The following is an 18,256-nucleotide window of genomic DNA, read 5'->3' on the forward strand; positions in this document are numbered from 1 at the left end:
CAAAACGCCCCGCTCCAGATGCTACAGCATTGTGAAGTGCGTTGGGAATAACCTGCTGAGGTGAGAAAGATGCTATATGGGTTGATAAGTGCTTCAAAACTAGGTAAAGCTTGCAGCCCATATTGCAATCTTGCAAAATATTGTTATTCAAGCCCTCCATTCTTCTTCAAAGGAAGCTACCTTGTACTAGGTCAAGAGTTTTTGTCTCATCCAGCCTGGTGTTTTCCACTCTGGCTTTCCAGGATCTCAGGCACAGAGAGTTCTTTTCCCATCACCTGCTGCTGCCTGATTTCCTTTTAAGCTAGAAATAACAAAAATTGTGCCAGAGACCTTTTGCATGCAAGAGGATATCCTGTGCCACTGAACTGTAATCCCTCTTCTTCAAGCTGTCAGGATCCATCACGTTTCAAGGGACTGCTGCCTTTTACGAAGAAGTCAATTCCATAGAGATCAATGGGTCTGATGCCTACATAAAGGTATATGATAGCCATCGTCAAAAAATCAAAAGGGCTGTCACATGGAAGATGGAGCGAGCTTGTTTTCTCCTGCTCCGGCAGGTAGGACGCAAATGTATTCTGGCTAAACACCAGGAAGAACATTCTGAGAGCAAGAGCAGTGGAATGGACTCCCTCGGGAGCTGGTGGACTCGCCTTCCTTGGAGGTTTTTAAGCAGAGGTTGGATGGCCATCTGTCATAGATGCTTTAGCTGAGATTCCTGCATTGCAGGGGGGCTGGACTAGATGACCCTGGGGGTCCCTTCCAACTCTGCGTTTTTATGATTCTATAGAGTGCAGAGGCAGCATCTGCAGTCCCACTCAGTACTGTTAGGGGTTGCACAATCCCTTTCTCCTACACTTGGCACAGTAGCCAGGAGGGTAGCATTTTATCAGTAGAAGCATATCCAAAAACAGGCACATGAATTGGAGCATCCGTCTTTGATTTGCTAGGCATCTTCTTGGAGGCTGGTGCAGGACCAGTGGTCAGGGGTGATGGGAGATGTAGTCCAGCTGGAGACCCGAGTCTGGGGAAACCCTGATCTGGAGGGCAACAGATTTCCTACCCCTTCTGTAAATCAAGGGTAGCCAACATGGTGCCCTCCAAGTGTTGATCAACTCCCATCATACCCAGCAAACGTGGCTAAGTCAAGGATGATGGGAACTGTAGTCCGATGATGTTAGGGGGAGCCACACTGCCTATCCCTGCTCTACATGGTCTTTGTATGTTTCCTGATCTCCCTTTTCTTTGAGCTGGATTATTAAACTTTCCATTTTAGATTCCTGCCTGTACGATAATCTCGCTCAGCTGCAATTGCAGAACCACAGCGCGTTAAGTGGCTTCATTTTGTAACGGTAGTAGCAAGGATGAAATAATAATAATGTGGATTTGGAACTAGCTGGGGCGCCACAATGTGGGCGGGGGGGGGGGGGATGTGAGTTTAGGTGTCTTTTAGCAGAGGCGAGTAAATAGGCTGAAATGATCCTATTCAGTGCTATTTTAAACCGGCGGCTGCCAACTTTCAGGGTGTTGTGAAAAGCCGAGATATAAATACAGATAATCCACAGTCTGCCCACCTTTGAAAGCAGTGGTTTTCAGTGTTTCAGGAAATACTTTGCAGACAGACTGATCTGTAAGGAATCCGTGTGTCACTGACGATTCAGGGCAATATTTAGTGTGCTGCATCACCCTCGCAGGTGGCCCTGCATCAGAATGTGCCCTCTAGAGAACATGCCCATCACTTCTGCAGCATCTCTGCACATTGCAGTGAAAGATAAGCACCTGGCTTGTCTGCTGTTATTGATCTTCTCAGCAAGGAAATCCTCCTGATAAGGAGGTTCTCCGGAGCACAGTTTTCAGGCCGCTGTTTTAAAACAAAATAAGAGGCAGCGGAAAGTAGATTCATCAGTGCATGTGGTGGGGATGAAGGAACATGACAAGATGTCTCTCCAAACAAGTATTAAAAAAAGGTCATGCGAAAGCCACTTTTCTGCTGGTTTAATGAGGTGCCGTTTCTTACATTTAAAAAACCAGAGAAACACAGAAGTGGGAGTGCTAAATGGGTGTAGGACACAAGATGCAAGACAGACTGTGGTGAATGGTTTGAAGGGGACTAAGACCAGCATCTTAAAAAGCAGAGACATCACCTTGCCAACAAAGGTCCATATAGTTAAAGCTATGGTTTTCCCAGTAGTGATGTATGGAAGTGAGAGCTGGACCATAAAGAAGGCTGATCACCGAAGAATGGATGCTTTTGAATTATGGTGCTGGAGGAGACTCTTGAGAGTCCCGTGGACTGCAAGAAGATCAAACCTGTCCATTCTGAAGTAAATCAGCCCTGAGTGCTCCCTGGAAGGACAGATCCTGAAGCTGAGGCTCCAATACTCATGAGAAGAGAAGACTCCCTGGAAAAGACCCTGATGTTGGGAAAGGTGGAGGGCACAAGGAGAAGGGGACAACAGAGGACGAGGTGGTTGGATAGTGTTCTCGAAGCTACCAGCATGAGTCTGACCAAACTGCGGGAGGCAGTGGAAGACAGAAGTGCCTGGCGTGCTCTGGTCCAGGGGGTCACAAAGAGTTGGACATGACTAAACGACTAAACAACAACAACAAGACCAGCAAATGGCAAGGCAATACTGATCAGAAACAGTATGAGAGTTCTTGAGAAGCAGTTTGAGAGATTCCGGATTTGAGCTTATGCTTTGCACGCACAAGGTTTCAGATTCAGTCTCCAACATCTCCACATCAGGCTGGAAGATACCCCTTTCTGAAATCCTGGAGTGTTGCTGCCACCAGTGCAGGCAAATATTGAGCAAAATGGACCAATGGTCTGAACTCAGTATAAGACAGATTCCTGTATTCCTTGGTTTGTATACCCAGCCTCTTGCAGGTTAAGGTTGCATCACCCAAGGGCCCTAAGACCCAGATCTGGCACTGGTGCAGCCTGCAACAGCTACTTGTGCGATATACACCTCGCCACCCAACCTGTATTTTGTCAGCCACTTACTTGCCCTAGTTAAGAAAATTGCTGTTTGTAGTCTGATCAAAAACAAGCCCATTCCTGTAGTCTTCGCTTCAAAAATTACAGCAACAGCAGCAAGTGCTGCAAAGCATATCCCAGTGTGTCATATACAAATCTGGCTCCAAAATTAAGCTTTGCACGGTTTCCAAAGTTCAGTGTGCACAAGCAAAATTCTCAGATGATTTCGCAAAATTCTCAGATGATTTCGCAAAGCTAGAAAGCCAAAATTGGGTAGAGAAAGCAGGTACTGGAGAGTGCTATACTTCTTAAATAGGTACATTGGAACAGTGTGGTGTACTGTTTCAAATCACACAATTTTTATAGAATCTATACCAAACTCTGTTATACTATATGTATTCGCATAAACCATCCTGAGAAGAGCTGACCTGGGTATCTAGAAGTAATGAGAAGGTAATGGGGCATAATGCAGACATCTGGATTTCTTTTTCCACTGCCGGAGGGAGAATGGGAGATTATAAATACTGGGAACGAGGAATCCTGGGTTCCATCACACCACCTGCCTATTCGTGTTGTATATTTGCAAAGGTGCGTTTTTTCATGGTGGGGAGAGATTTATTTAAACTTGTAGGAGTGATGGTGGCAGTCCCATTTTAACTGCTCCGTCCTTGCAGCTGCAATCTGGGCTGCCCAGATTTACGTATTGCGCAACTCATATTTTTGCAGATTAACCTCTGCTGCACTTAGCTTTTACCGAGAGAGGTCTCGTGCCTTAACTTGACCCAGGGGTCAGTAGGGCTTGGATCAGTAGGGCTCGGCGTGCCGTTTTCAGGCAAGAGACTCTCATTTTGGCTTCCGGAAAGCCCCCGTCCTCCTTTTCTGCAATCCTACACATGGGGAAAGGGGCTGCTCTCATTCTTGCGGAGGGCGTTCTGCACATGCACAGATGTTCTCTTCTCTAAAACCTGCTCCCTGCGGTCTGGTTGGGCGTGGCAATTCTCCTCCAGGAGCCAGCCGCGAACTTGTCCATGCGCTAACAAGGAAGGATCCGGCCACCTCCGCAGCTCCCCTTCCTCTCGGGTCGCGTCTCTCGCCCGCCTCCGCTTCCATGCAGGTGCATGCGCAACCCCCCCTGCATGCATCATGCATGCAGGTGCATGCGCAACCCCTCCCCCGCTTGCATGCACGCATCATGCACGCATGCTGCTGCATGCGCAAACATGCAATGCCACGGCTTGCATCGCGGGCGCCTCGCGTGCAGAGAGCCGCCTCCTGCTGTCGGGGAGGAGGAGGATGAATGCCGCCCGAGCCATGTGAGCCGCGAGTCAGGTGTCTCCTCTCCCCGCCTTGGCGGCGCTCCAGCACGTTGCTTGTTCCTGACACTCGTTCCGCGGCAGCTAGAGGCGGACACGTGAGGCGCTGACCCGATTGGAGGCTCCGCTCCGCAGGGGAGGCGAAGCGGAGCTGGGAACCGGAGCCCCTCGGAGCTCTTCTCCGGCGGCGATTGGCAGGCGCTAAAAATAACAAGCGCTCGGGCTGCTGCTCGCTTGGCACAGATGCGCGGCGGGCAGCGCGGCGATCCCGGGGCACTTCGGCCGCCCCATTTGCAAAGGCGGCAGGAAAAAAAGTCGCGGAGATGGGCATGGAAGCAAAGTTATTTAAGGGGTTTTTTAAGAGATAGAGCAGATAGGGAGAAGTTCATGACCATGGACGTAGCCAAGAGGGCCAGTTGACCCCCTAAATCAATCAAAATCAATACAAATTTGAGGTTCCTCCCCAGCAAAAGACTGCACCCCCAACCAAAAACCTGGCTACGCCCATGGAGAGGTTGACATATTACAGTATTTTTGGGGTTTTCTGCTCCTAAACATGTATGCAGAGAGTTTTGAAGCGTAACCTGGCACCCAAGACTAGTGGGACAGGATTCAAATGGATGCCCAATTTCAGTGTGTCTTGGTGGAATCAAGGTGCCAACAGTTGTTTTCCACCAACTGCGCTTCTGATCAATGGGGCAATTCCACCGACCCCTGCATAACAACCCTTGAGGCCACTTCAGGTATCCAAAAGAAGTGATAAAAATAAGTTCTGTGTGAGAGATGCATGTATCTCACTTCTGAACATATGGAGTCGCTGCTATGCTGAGTAAAGACCATTTTTCATCAAGCCCAGGGTTTCCCAAAGTTGGGTCTCCAGCTGGTTTTGGACTACAACACCCGTCATCCCTAGCTGGCAGGTCCAGTGGTCAGGGATGATGGGACTTGTAGTCCAAAAACAGCTGGATGCCCAAGTTTGATCTAGCCCAGGGGTCTGCAACCTTTAAGACAAAAAGAGCCACTTGGACCCGTTTCCGAAGAAAAAAACACTGGGAGCCACAAAACCATTGCGACATTTAAAACAAATATAGACCTGCATGCGCGCTGCTGCCCTCCGATCTGACAGCGGGCGGGAAGGTGACGGGACGGTGCGTGACTATCACACGCACCGCCCCATGCGACGTCACAGCCAGTACAGCGCCCGCCACAGTGGGGAGTGTCGGGGCGCACAATGCACCTCCTCCCCTCGCTAGTATCCACCCCGGAGCTGCGGCAAAGGTGTAAAAGAGCCACATGCGGCTCCGGAGCCACGGGTTACACACCCCTGATCTAGCCCAACACAATCTCTCCGTAAAGGATCCCTGACAGTTAAGTCCAGTCACGGACGACTCTGGGGTTGCGGCGGTCATCTCGCTTTACAGACTGAGGGAGCCGACGTTTGTCCGCAGACAGTTTTTCCGAGTCATGTGGCCAGCATGACTAAGCTGCCAACAGAAATGCTGTTTACCTTCCCGCTGGAGTGGTACCTATTTATTTGCACTTTGACATGCTTTCGAACTGCTAGGTTGGCAGGAGCAGGGACCGAGCAATGGGAGCTCACCCCGTCGTGGGGATTCGAACCGCCGACCTTCCGATTAGCAAGCTGTAGGCTCAGTGGTTTAGACCACAGAGCCACTTCCACTGCACCTTTCCAATCAGGAGGGTGAGATTTGTTCCAACAAGGGGAGCACTTTCACCACATCGTCCTCGTCAGAATCCTCCCCCATATCCTCTCCCTCACACCCTCCACTGCCAAATTAATCCGGATTTACTATTTCTGCAGGGTTGTGTGTGTTTTTTCTTAAACTTATCGGATTTTCCGCAGAAACGGTAAATCCGGATTAAATGGGTGAATAATAACAGGGCAGCATTTTGATGAGGACGGTGTCATGTGGATGCTGCAAAGGAGGAGAAGGGTGATTTCACTTGCTCTGCTTCTCTTTGCAGCATATTTTGACCGTCCAGAAGAGGTCCTAAGGTGTTGAGGGGAAGGGAAGGTGTTTGCCTCTCTGATCCACAGAACCAGCAGTGATAGAAAAAGCACATTGTGGGACAGGCATGCCTTGTTGAACTGCTTGCTTTTAGGCTGCGGTCCAGAGCCCACCATAGAAGTTCAATCTTTGGCTTTGTTGTTCACATTTAAGGGAGTTTGGGCTGTTCTCTGTTTGGAGAAGAGGCCCACTGTTTAGAGTTCGAGAATTCCTTGATCTAGGCCAAAGCTCAAATACAGTTCTAGATCATGCAAGCGAATTCCCAGATGCCCCTTCAGCCTGACGGTCTGCCGAGCAGAATGGTTTGAGTGCGCTCTCTCGCTGGGAATAAACTCTTTTCCCATGCCCAAAGTTGGTTTTAAGGCTGGCGCTGCTTGCAGCCTGAACAAGCTGCCCTTGCCCTTATAAGCTTCACAATGCCTAGGAAAACATAAAAGAGAGGCGGTTTATTTTTGGCACATGTTTTTGAAGCCAGGGGTTTTTGCAGGACAGAGCTGAGTGACGATGATTGGCCCTTACGGCAAATTAAACTCATTCTGTCACCAAAAGATAGAAGGGAGCGAGGGAGTGTGGAGACGTTTGCTCGGAAAGTACTTCTCCGTTCCTGATGTAGGTCGCATGCGGATGTGGTGTGTGAGTTCGGGCACATAAGTCGAGGAGCCAGAGGGAGTGCGGCTCCCGTAACGCTTCTGTGTGGTCCACTTTACAAAATCCTTGTGCAATGGAGCACATCTCTGCTTCTTGGGGGGGGGGTGGGCAGAGGAGAAAATTTTGAGTTAGTGAAGGAGGCATCAGGAAAAGGGAGAGGAGCTGAGAGCTGGTGGGACCATTGGCCTCCCCCTGTGGCTCTTCAGGAACAATGAGAGTTGTCATCCCGCAATGTCTAGAGGGCCAGAGGATCCCACCTGTACTTTATAGGGATGTCAAGGGGCTATTGTTGTTAAAGAGCCTTCTTTAGCCTCTCTATAGTCTCTTCCCTTTGGCCAGGCCTGAACACACAGGCTGATCTCCCATCCTGATCAATTCCTCTGACATCAGGCTCACAACCTGCCCTGGCCTTGAGACCTGGCGGTGCAAAGCCATTAAAAAGGGTGTTAAGGGGCATTTTCACCACGCGTTACCCTAAATGCACTGTTGGAAGGGAAGCCAGTGGCCCTGAGCCGGTGGGGCCTCTGGTTTGGCATTTGCAGTGGCACCTTGTGGGGTCCTGGCATGGCCTCTGCCTCTCAGATGGCCGCTTTCGTGCCTTCATATGCGTGCCATCCGCTTGCCCTAGTTTTCGCGTAGCACGTGTCGCCCGGGCCACACCATTCTCTGCTCTTCCCCATGCGCCGTCCCACATGGAGGCTGCATGCGTTCAGTCAGTCACTGGCTTCACACCTTCAGGCACAGCTGCCAGCTCAGTGCCCTGGCGGAAAGAGACACAGTTTTTTGCAGGGAGGAAGGGAGGGGCGGTGGTTTTGTGGCAGCAGTGACCCCATTCGAGGCCGCTTTCCCCATTTCCTCCTCTCCGACCTCGGTGCGCAGGTTTTGACCGGTCAGACGGCTGACACACATGCCGTCTGCGAAAAGACAGAGCCATGGTTTGCCATTACCAAAGGGGTGGAGCAGCGGTGGTTTGAAATCACAGCCAAGTTGATGTTGGATGAATGCTAAAGGCACCATTTGAAATCAGCAACGGATGTTGTCTTACTATTGCTTTCGCTTCTCGCAGCCGTCGTAGATTGCAGAATAAAGTTTTCTTGGAGCTTTCAGCAGAAAGTTGCTCAGCTTGGCCTTGACCAGTGGTTCCGCAAGCCACCTCATATTCTCCATCGTTCCCTTTCCTCTCTTCCAGCAATGCCCTATATGGCACTAGTTCACGGTGATTTTTGCTTTCTTTGGCCCTCAAGAAATGAGAGCTGAAGAATTGGAAGGATCTGTTTGCTAGCTGCCTGCCGGTGCCTATAAGAGAGTTGGTAGGCTGGAGGCAGGAACAAACTCACTTTATAGGAGTGCAAAAAGACGCCTCTAGTCATCAGCACCTCTTTGAACCCATGGTGCCCATTGCCTTGGCAAGGCTTCTGGAGTCTTCTGTGAAGACACACCCAGGGATGCCCTCCCTCCCTTTTTAAAGCAAACCAGGGGGGTCTGCTCACCCCCACACTGATTGTTTACATCCAAGCAATGGCATCTTGTAGGTGCACAGACTCTGGTGACCTGGTCCTTGCTCTGCCATGGCAGAAAACGTTGAATTAGAGAATCTCTGGGAATGTTTTCTGGAACATTTTCTTATGCAAATTAGGATCATTTGGATCTGTAAATTTTCAGTTTGCGTTGGAGGAATTTTTTTTTTTAATGACCTGAAGAGTGATATAATTGAAGATAAAATAGTGACTGAGTGCTACATAGATATATTTATAATGTTGTGTTTTATGAGGATCATATGAGGATTATTATGAATGTATTTTTCTTTTTTCCTTCAGTTTTTATGTCTGATATATTATTTTTTACTATTCTCCAGTTTGAATTTCATGGTACATTAGGCTGAAAACCTTTCATAAAACTTTTTTTTAAAAAGAGTTTTCTAATTTAGTCTGCTCCTTTCACTTGTCTTTAGTAAACATACTTAACAACTTAGGGGTGGTTTGCCTAGTACTATATTGACAACTGGTACCTGTTCATTGTTACCAAGGTACTTAGGAAACAGGAAGCGTAGTTCTTCCCCTCCTCATTTTATGCTCACAACAACCCTGTGAGGTGGGTTAGGCTGAGGCCCGGTCACCTAGTGAGCTTCATGGCTGAGTGAGGATTCGAATGCAGGTCTGCCAGGTCAACATCTGACACTCAGTTTTATATTAGGGATCTCTTCAATCAAGTGACGTATATGACTTCTAAGCAAATAAATGTTCCAAGCATGGTTTCGGCTCACACCTGCTAGGCGTCTCTCTGCAGTTCCACAGTCCTGATCTTTTCCTTACCTCCTCCTTGTCCACCCTCTCTCCAGGTGGTGTGATCCTGTATGTGGGCTCCACAGCCGGCTCCAGCCCCACCCCAGGCAGCCCCCCCAGTGGATACCTGGTGCCTTCGCCTCAACACTCACTGCCATCCTCGCTGGAAGAGCTGACCCTTACGGAGATCGGGGCCATTAAGCCTCAACGGGCCAGCTCCCCGTCCTCGCCCAAGGTAGCCTTCCAGTTCCCCGAGGGCATCCGCTACCCCAGCAAGGGCCAGTCGCCCCCAACGCAGAGCAGGGTACCCGCTGCCAAACAGAACGGAGCCACTGGCACCTTCACAAGTAAGTGGCTCTCACTTTGTCATTATCTTTGTTTGGGTGGTATTATTCTTATTCTTATTCTTATTCTTATTCTTATTCTTCTTATTATTATTATTGTCCTACCTCATGTTACGTCTGCTTCATGTTATAGTGGTACCTCGGGTTACATACGCTTCAGGTTACATAGGCTTCAGGTTACAGACTCCGCTAACCCAGAAATAGTACCTCGGGTTAAGAACTTTGCTTCAGGATGAGAACAGAAATCGTGCTCTGGCGGCGCAGCAGCAGCAGGAGGCTGCATTAGCTAAAGTGGTGCTTCAAGTTAAGAACAGTTTCAGGTTAAGAACGGACCTCCGGAACGTACTTAACCCGAGGTACCACTGTACATTCTTTCAGGTTACGTCCTGCGGCGACCCGGAAGTACCAGAAAGGGTTACTTCCGGGTTTCGCCGCTGGCGCATGTGCAGACGTGCAAAATGACGTCATGCGCAGAAGCAGTCAATCGCAACCCGCGCGCGCGCAGACGCGCTGCTGCGGGTTGCGCTCTTTTCATGTTGCGAACTGGCCTCCGGAACGGATCCCGTCGCAACCAGAGATACCACTGTATTGTCATTCTCATTATTATTATTATTATTATTATTATTATTATTATTATTATTATTAGGTTTTTCAAAAAACTTTAACAAATTTACTTCACATCCAGTTCCATGATTCTATGCTACTTGCGATTTTAAAACCTACCTTACTGCAAAGGCTCAAGGCTGGGGCCAGCCTTCTCATTTACCTCCCTTTAATTTATCGCTTGGGAGCGCGAGCCCATTGCTACTCCCGTTTTAAAGAAGGGAAGAAACATTTCACTTAGCTGAAGCGGGTCTGGTGTTGTGTTGGCATACAAATCTCCATTCCCATTGGGCCTGCACACTCAAAACCGGCCTTCCCCAACCAGCTGAATCTCCAGCCATTTTGGACTTAACAACTGCCATTACTATTGGGAGCGCTGCCACCTCTGGCTAATAAGGCAAGTTATAGCTCCCGAAATCTGGAGGCCGCCATATGGGGGGGGGGAGGGATTGGCAGGGGGCAGAGACTGAGGGTGGAGAGGAGGGCACAGGTGGAGAATTAACCCCCATTCTTCTCTCCCTCAACAGAGACAGGTGGGATGGTGCTGCTCTGCAAGGTTTGCGGTGACATTGCCTCAGGCTTCCACTATGGCGTCCATGCTTGTGAGGGGTGCAAGGTAAGCTGCACTCTGCTTATTCTCCTTTTCACATGTCTAAAGTATTCTCTTAAGCGATAAGGACTGGAAATTGTTGGTTTTTTTTCTAAGTAAAAAAGAACCAAGCTGAGGTCCTTAGAACACTGAATTTGGCACCTTTTATCGAATCTTCTGCTTGTGTATTGGAATGTGGATCACACGCAACTCTGGATCTTGTGTATGCTTTTCATAGATCTTGGGACTATGTTTTCCAAACCAGCTGTGAGCTCTGCATTAACCGGTTTACTTTTAAAGTGCCTTGCAGAAGTGATTACAGTGGTGCTTCGCAAGACGAAAATAATTCGTTCCGCGAGTCTTTTCGTCTTGCAATGTTTTTCGTCTTGCGAAGCACGGTCCGTCGCAACTGTGCCTCTTCAAGCAGCTTTTAAAAAAAAGCGCAAGACGTTTTCGTCTTGCGAAGCAAGCCCATAGGGAAATTCGTCTAGCAAAGCAATGCAAAACCGAAAAACCCTTTCGTCTAGCGAGTTTTTCGTCTTGCGAGGCATTCGTCTTGCGGGGCACCACTGTAGTCTTGACTCTCTCCTGCCCTTCTCCCTGTTTGCATTGAAAGCAGGTGTGCTGTATACTGCAATATGCCCCCTAGCCAAGTAGGCGTTGGAAGGCGACGCTCAGACATGGCTAGAAGAGACAAAACGGGTGCTTTGGTTATGCCCAGGGGCATTGCTAGGTGCTTATGCGGTAAAGGCCTTATGGCACAAGGCTGCATAGTATTTGCATATTCTAATTTGTACATATAGAAGCCTCTGGGAAATTAAGATTGCAAGTTGCTGGGAGTCACACTAGCACTGTATGAGTGTGTGTGTGTGTGTGTGTGTGTGTGTGTGTGTGTGTGTGTCAAAAGGGGAGCAGGGAAGGGTTGATAGACCCAGATCCTGCTGCAAAACACCCCCCCAAAGACCCCCACATACTGGGGCTCAGGTCATCTGGGTGGCCCCCTAACAGCATTCCTGCAACATATCAAGCCAATTGGAGATCACTTTGTTTGCTGTCCATCCAAAGTGGCCCCCAGGGAATTTGGGGGAGATTTAACTTGTGCTAGGTTCCCTGTAGCTCTTTGCAACCCCTTCAGCCAACTTTTGGAAAGAGGCTAACAGCATTTTCAGTTTTAAATATAACTCTGAAAACAGAGTGGAATTTCCCAGACATAGCCAGGATTCATCCATCAAAAATAGTGTCCGGGTGGAATTTTTGAAAATGGGTTAAAATGCCCAGGAAAACCCGTATAAGAAGTGTTGAATTTTTTTGCGAATTTCCTGAAAAATAGCTAAGAAGCATCATTTTGGGGAGAGAGGTTCACTTTTGGAAATATGGCAACCCTAAGTGCAGACCAGGGACACGGGTGGTGCTGTGGGTTAAACCACAGAGCCTCGGACTTGCCGATCAGAAGGTCGGCGGTTCGAATCCCCACAACGGGGTGAGCTCCCCTTCCTTGGTCCCTGCTCCTGCCAACCTAGCAGTTCGAAAGCACGTCAGAGTGCAAGTAAATAAATAGGTATCGCTCTGGCGGGAAGGTAAACGGCGTTTCCGTGCGCTGCTCTGGTTCGCCAGAAGCGGCTTTGTCATGCTGGCCACATGACCTGGAAGCTGCACGCCGGCTCCCTCGGCCAATAAAGCGAGATGAGCACCGCAACCCCAGAGTCGGTCACGACTGGACCTAATGGTCAGGGGTCCCTTTACCTAAGTGCAGACCAGGGGGTCAGCGCGTGACGTGTGTTAGTGTTAGTTTCTCTTTGCTAACCTGGTCGCTGTTTCCTTCCGTCCGCCAGGGGTTCTTTCGCAGGAGCATTCAGCAGAACATCAACTACAAGATGTGTGTGAAGAACGAAAACTGCATGATCATGAGGATGAACCGCAACCGCTGCCAGCACTGCCGCTTCAAGAAGTGCCTGGCGGTGGGCATGTCAAGAGATGGTAAGCATCTAGGCAGGGTCAGAGCAGCAGACTCTTGCTCTCGGGGCTGTGGGTTCGAGCCCCACGTTGGGCAAAAAAATCCTGCGTTGCAAGGGGTTGGACTAGATGACCCTTGAGGTCCCTTCCAGCTCTGCAATTCTATGATTCCATGTTCCAAAGTAATGAACTACTTTCAGTGACAATCCATAGCTTTGGATGTACATCAGTAACAGGCCCTGTGGTTTTGCTGCAAGTGCGTTAGAATTAGTTGAGCAACACCAAACTGCATTGAAGTGTCCTGTGTTTCATCTAAGAGATAGTAGGCAGAGTGTTTGTTTACAGTCTTGTAAAACACACTCCCCGTAGGAAAGGCAGACCTGGGGGCACCCTCCCTAAAATGGCTAGGGAGTGGGGCGTGAGAAAAGGGTGCTAGACCCTGGTTTGCTTTCTAATTAATGTTTCCCACAATACAAAGCCCAAGCCAGCCTTTAAAGCACAAGCAACGGCCGGCTGTTTCCTCTGCTCCTTTATTCTTACAAGGGCACTGTGTCAGCAAATCCTTTGGTTGATAAATAGAGCCCTGGGCTGATTTATGCTTCCAGGCCAGGATTTCCAGGGCAACGGAGAAAGTTGTGGGAGGAGCCCCTCTTGCCCGGAAAGCAAGCAGCATCCTTTGATTAATGGTCACGACAACTCTCTTGGGTACATGATAGATGTACCCAGAAACCTTGAGGAGCTGGTGACTAATTTCGGCTTCGCAGTGATGCTGTGGGTTTGGGAACAGGGTTGGGTCTGCTCCCCCTCCGCTTTGTCTGCGGAAAAGTTAATGCCAAAATCGGCAGTCGCCGCCACCCCATAAGTTGCAGAAATTGTGCATACGTGCAGTGGGTCGGTGCATCTAGCTGTTAACCAGAACAGCTGGTTCAAGCCCACCCACCCAGGGACGGCTGTGGGCATTGCAGAGGTTTGGACTAGAAGACCCTCAGGACCCCTTCCTCCAGTGTGGTGTAGTGGTTAAGAGCGGTAGATTCGTAATCTGGTGAACCGGGTTCGCTTCCCCGCTCCTCCACATGCAGCTGCTGGGTGACCTTGGGCCAGTCACACTTTTCTGAAGTCTCTCAGCCCCACTCACCTCACAGAGTGTTTGTTGTGGGGGAGGAAGGGAAAGGAGAATGTTAGCCGCTTTGAGACTCCTTCAGGCAGTGATAAAGCGGGATATCAAATGCAAACTCCTCTTCTCCACAGTTTTATGATTCTATGTGAGATCAGCTTACCTGATTTGGCCTGTACCTATTTCAGTGGTGTTTGAGGCAATTCCGAAGGGCTTCACCGCTGTCTTCGCCTCCCCACCCACCCCAGTGCTGCCAGGTTGAAAGCAAGAACAGGGAGTATTTGGGTGGGTGCAGTTTCCCCCACATTAGCATAGGGACAAGGAGAAAAGCTTCTCATGCTGAAATCTTCCATCACTACAGATTATCCTCAACTTGCTGTTTATTTTCCGGACAGCGGCATGCTGTCCCCAACAGCTGTCCCCTTGACTTGCCCAAGAAGGGCCTGTTTCATGGCATCCTTTTCCCTCGCTCACATTCTCCTGCCATTTCTCCCCCCCTCCAACAGCTGTGCGCTTTGGGCGCATTCCTAAACGGGAGAAGCAGCGCTTGCTGGATGAGATGCAGAGTTACATGAACAGCCTGAACGAGGCCCCCATGGACGTTGGCATGAGCCCCGAGGCGGACGCCGCCCCACCCAGCCCCAACGCCCAGGAAGAGGAGGCCATCAGTGCCATCTCGAGGGCTTACCACGACATCTTCGTCAGCAGCCAGGACCGCCTGGGCAAGCAGGGAGGGTCCCCCGGGAGCGAGGCCTGCCCTTTGACCAACTACAACGATCAGCAGCTGAACAACTCCTACGGCTACGGGCAGTACGAGTCGGCCACTCTGCGCACGTCCAGCTATGGCCCCCAGGAGCCCCCCGGCTTCGTGGACAACGGCTCCCGGTGCTTTGGCAACGAGATCTTCAAGGCCCAGCAAGCCGGCTATCTGCACAATGCCGGGTGCTACCCAGCCTTTGAGTACGGCTATCCTGAAGCAAACGCCCAGAGGGGCTGCCCCTGGCGGGGTACTACCAGTCGAGGCATCGTAAGTACTAGAATTAAATATTATATTGGGGAAAACACTGCCATTGGATGTGTGGCGATAGCCACAAGAATGTAGGTTATGGAAGATGGGTAGGGACAATGATTGCCAACAAAGGAGCCTCCGTGCAGAGGGGCATGATACCTTCAGATCTTCAGCGCAGACAATGGGATGGTTATCTTCTCTGCATCTGAACTTTTCATTACAGTGGTGCCTTGCAAGATGAAAAGAATCCGTTCTGTGATTCTCTTCGTCTAGCGGTTTTTTCATCTTGCGAAGCAAGCCCATTGACGGATTAGCGGATTGGCGCTATTAGCGGCTTTTAGCGGCTTATCTGCTGATCGGATCAGCTGATAAGCGGCTTAGCGGCTTAGCGGCTTAGAAAAAGGGGGGGGAGGGAAAAAACCCCGCAGGAACTCGCAAGGCATTGTCGTCTTGCGAAGCAAGCCCATAGGAAATTTGTTTTGCGAAGCACCTCCAAAACGGAAAACCCTTTCGTCTTGCGAGGCATTCGTCTTGCGGGGCACCACTGTACTCCCCAATGTTGGCCAGCTTCAGGGAAAGAGAGAATCATAATGATGCGAAGGGTCAGTGCATCTAGCTATTCTTAACCACAACGTTGATGGTTCAAAACCACCCAGGAATGGCTGTGGGCAGGATCCCTGCATCGCGGGGAGTTGGGCTAGCTCCACAGTTCTGTGATTCAGTGCTTCTGAGCGGGCTTGAGCCTCAGCATGGCTCAGTTTGGAAATCAGGCACTGGGCCGAGCTGCAGTGGAAGACTGCCTGCAGATTGCAAAGCTGGGCTTGTTGGCTGCTGCAGGATCTCCAGCAGGACGCTCAGGTTTTCAGCTGGGAAACGCTTCAAGCTCCCTCTGTTGGAAACAATGCTCTCTGCACCGCAAATGGGCCATTTTCAAGAGCCATCAGGGCTATAATAAATACAGCATCTTAGGTTACATTTTAGGATTAAAGGCAACCTTCCCTTTAGAAATGACCTGCTTGAATCAGGGCAATAGCATTCCAAGATCTAGCCACATGTGCACATCGCATAGGGATGTGGGTGGCGCTGTGGGTTAAACCACAGAGCCTAGGATTTGCCAATCAGAAGGTCGGCAGTTCGAATCACCGCGACGGGGTGAGCTCCCGTTGCTCGGTCCCTGCTCCTGCCAACCTAGCAGTTTGAAAGCACGTCAAAGTGCAAGTAGATAAATAGGTACCGCTCCAGCGGGAAGGTAAACATTGTTTCCGTGCGCTACTCTGGTTCGCCAGAAGCGGCTTAGTCATTTTGGCCACATGACCCGGAAGCTGTACGCTGGCTCCCTCGGCCAATAAAGCGAGATGAGCACCGCAACCCCAGAGTCGGTCACGACTGGACCTAATGGTCAGGGGTCCCTTTACCTTTACTTTACATATCACATAGAGATCTGCGTGGCTCAGCCACCTCCTCTGTTTGCCTTGAGCTGGAAAGGCAGCTCCCTTACTACTTTCCCCACCCACTGACATGCAGCGGAATAAGGTGTCGTTTTGGACCATGTACACCGCTGCTCCTGTTTTTTAAAAATAAATAATCTGCACAAGTGGCAAAGTAGCACATGAAGAAACATGGTCCTAGCCCAGCCGTCTCCCCTGCAGAGAAGCTTTTCCTTTTTGCACAGTTATAAAAACACGAGCCCTCTTTGTGGCATGAAGTGGCACACTGCATTCTGCTACTGCAGGGCTGGGAGGGAGGGAATTTCAAGTGAATACTGGGAGTGGGGTGACCTCTGCCCAGGGTCTTACACACACAAACACACACCTATGCATTTTTCTCCCAGTGGAGCTTCTTGAGAGGAGATAACTCCCACTGGAAGGAAAAATAGTCACAAACAGTTTTGTGTATGAAATGATGTGCAAGGCGAGGAAAAGCTGTTTGATAGATTACCTGTTTCTTCCCCCACTGCCATTTATATGAAGAGTGGGAAACCGACAACCCTCCCACCAACCTCAGCCAACATGGCCAAAGGTCAGGGTTTACGGGAGTTGAAGTCCCAACAATATGTGGAAGACCCCAAGTTCTCCATCTCTTCCTTGCAGACCTAATTGAAGGAGGCAGTCAGGAGTTTTGCCCTTGTTGCTGATCTGTTGACACTGAGCTTTTAAATAACAGTGGTTGGTTTTATTGTTCACAATGTTTTTATTACACCCTACTCGGGGATTTAATTTTGAGTGAAAAGGAGACCATAAATTTCTCAAATAAATAATAAATAATTTTTTAAAACAAATTTTAATGGTTCTTAAAGAAATACAGATACAGTGGTACCTCAGGTTACATACACTTCAGGTTACAGACTCTGCTAAGCCAGAAATAGTGCTTCAGGTTAAGAACTTTGCTTCAGGATGAGAACAGAAATTGTGCTCCGGCGGTGTGGCAGCAGCAGGAGGCCCCATTAGCTAAAGTGGTGCTTCAGGTTAAGAACAGTTTCAGGTTAAGTACGGACCTCCAGAACAAATTAAGTACTTAACCCGAGGTACCACTGTAACCATTAAACGCTTCCCCAGAAGCACATCCAATGGTCTTTGTTTTATCCATTGTCTCTAGACAAATACTTAACACATTCAACTTTCAAACATATTACTTAACGTAACTCTTCCACTGAGAATAGTGAGCGGTTGGTATCAGAAGGTCTTGATTTTAGTCATTAACATAGTTAAGGAAAGGGGTCCACGTTTCTTGGAAGGTGTCTCCATTTGTTATGCCTTTAATTGCCCTCCTGTGTCTGGTGAGGACATTGCTATATGCCAGATATTATTTTGCCATATGTTCAGGGGTATTTCAGTCTGAATAATAAATACATCTTAATTGACTAAAGATTACTACTCCCCCCCACCCCTTGTGTCGGTGGTTCAAATTTGTGCGACGGGGCAAGCTCCTATCGCTCTGTCCCAGCTCCTGCCAACCCTAGCAGTTCGAAAGCACACCAGTGCAAGTAGATAAATAGGTACCACTGTGGAGGGAAGGTAAACGGCATTTCTGTGCGCTCTGGCTTCCGTCACGGTGTCCCGTTGCGCCAGAAGCGGTTTAGCCATGCTGGCCACATGACCTGGAAAGCTGTCTGTGGACAAACGCCAGCTCCCTCGGCCTGAAAAGTGAGATGAGCACCGCAACCCCATAGTCGCCTTTGACTGGACTTAACCATCCAGGGGTCCTTTACCATTTACTTTGATTACACGAACCACCCTTTGCAATATAAGGCGGTGTGATGTTAACATATGAGAGTGCGGGAGGTGAAATAGTTAAACAGGTTACCCAATCAGAACCCAGGGGGGTGGAGTCAGAGGGACTATAAAACCAGCTCTGGGAAGGGAGAAAGGGGAGTTGGGTGGGAGTTGGGTGGTTGGTT

General features: G+C 49.5%; 1 protein-coding gene across 5 annotated transcripts in view; it reads left to right on the top strand.

Annotated features, from left to right (window-relative positions):
• Positions 1–18,256, top strand: part of LOC310700451 (nuclear receptor subfamily 1 group D member 1-like) — a 59,713-nt gene that overhangs the window by 34,510 nt on the left and 6,947 nt on the right. For all 5 annotated transcript variants that reach the window (XM_083490099.1, XM_083490101.1, XM_083490102.1 and 2 more), the window contains 4 exons: positions 9,304–9,594; positions 10,722–10,810; positions 12,616–12,760; positions 14,357–14,877. In XM_083490099.1, coding sequence (XP_083346225.1) covers positions 9,304–9,594; positions 10,722–10,810; positions 12,616–12,760; positions 14,357–14,877 — 1,046 coding nt within the window. The remainder of the gene's footprint in view (positions 1–9,303; positions 9,595–10,721; positions 10,811–12,615; positions 12,761–14,356; positions 14,878–18,256) is intronic.

The sequence above is a fragment of the Podarcis liolepis genome, assembly GCF_965112155.1.
Source record: "Podarcis liolepis genome assembly, chromosome: 2".
NCBI lineage: Eukaryota > Metazoa > Chordata > Lepidosauria > Squamata > Lacertidae > Podarcis > Podarcis liolepis.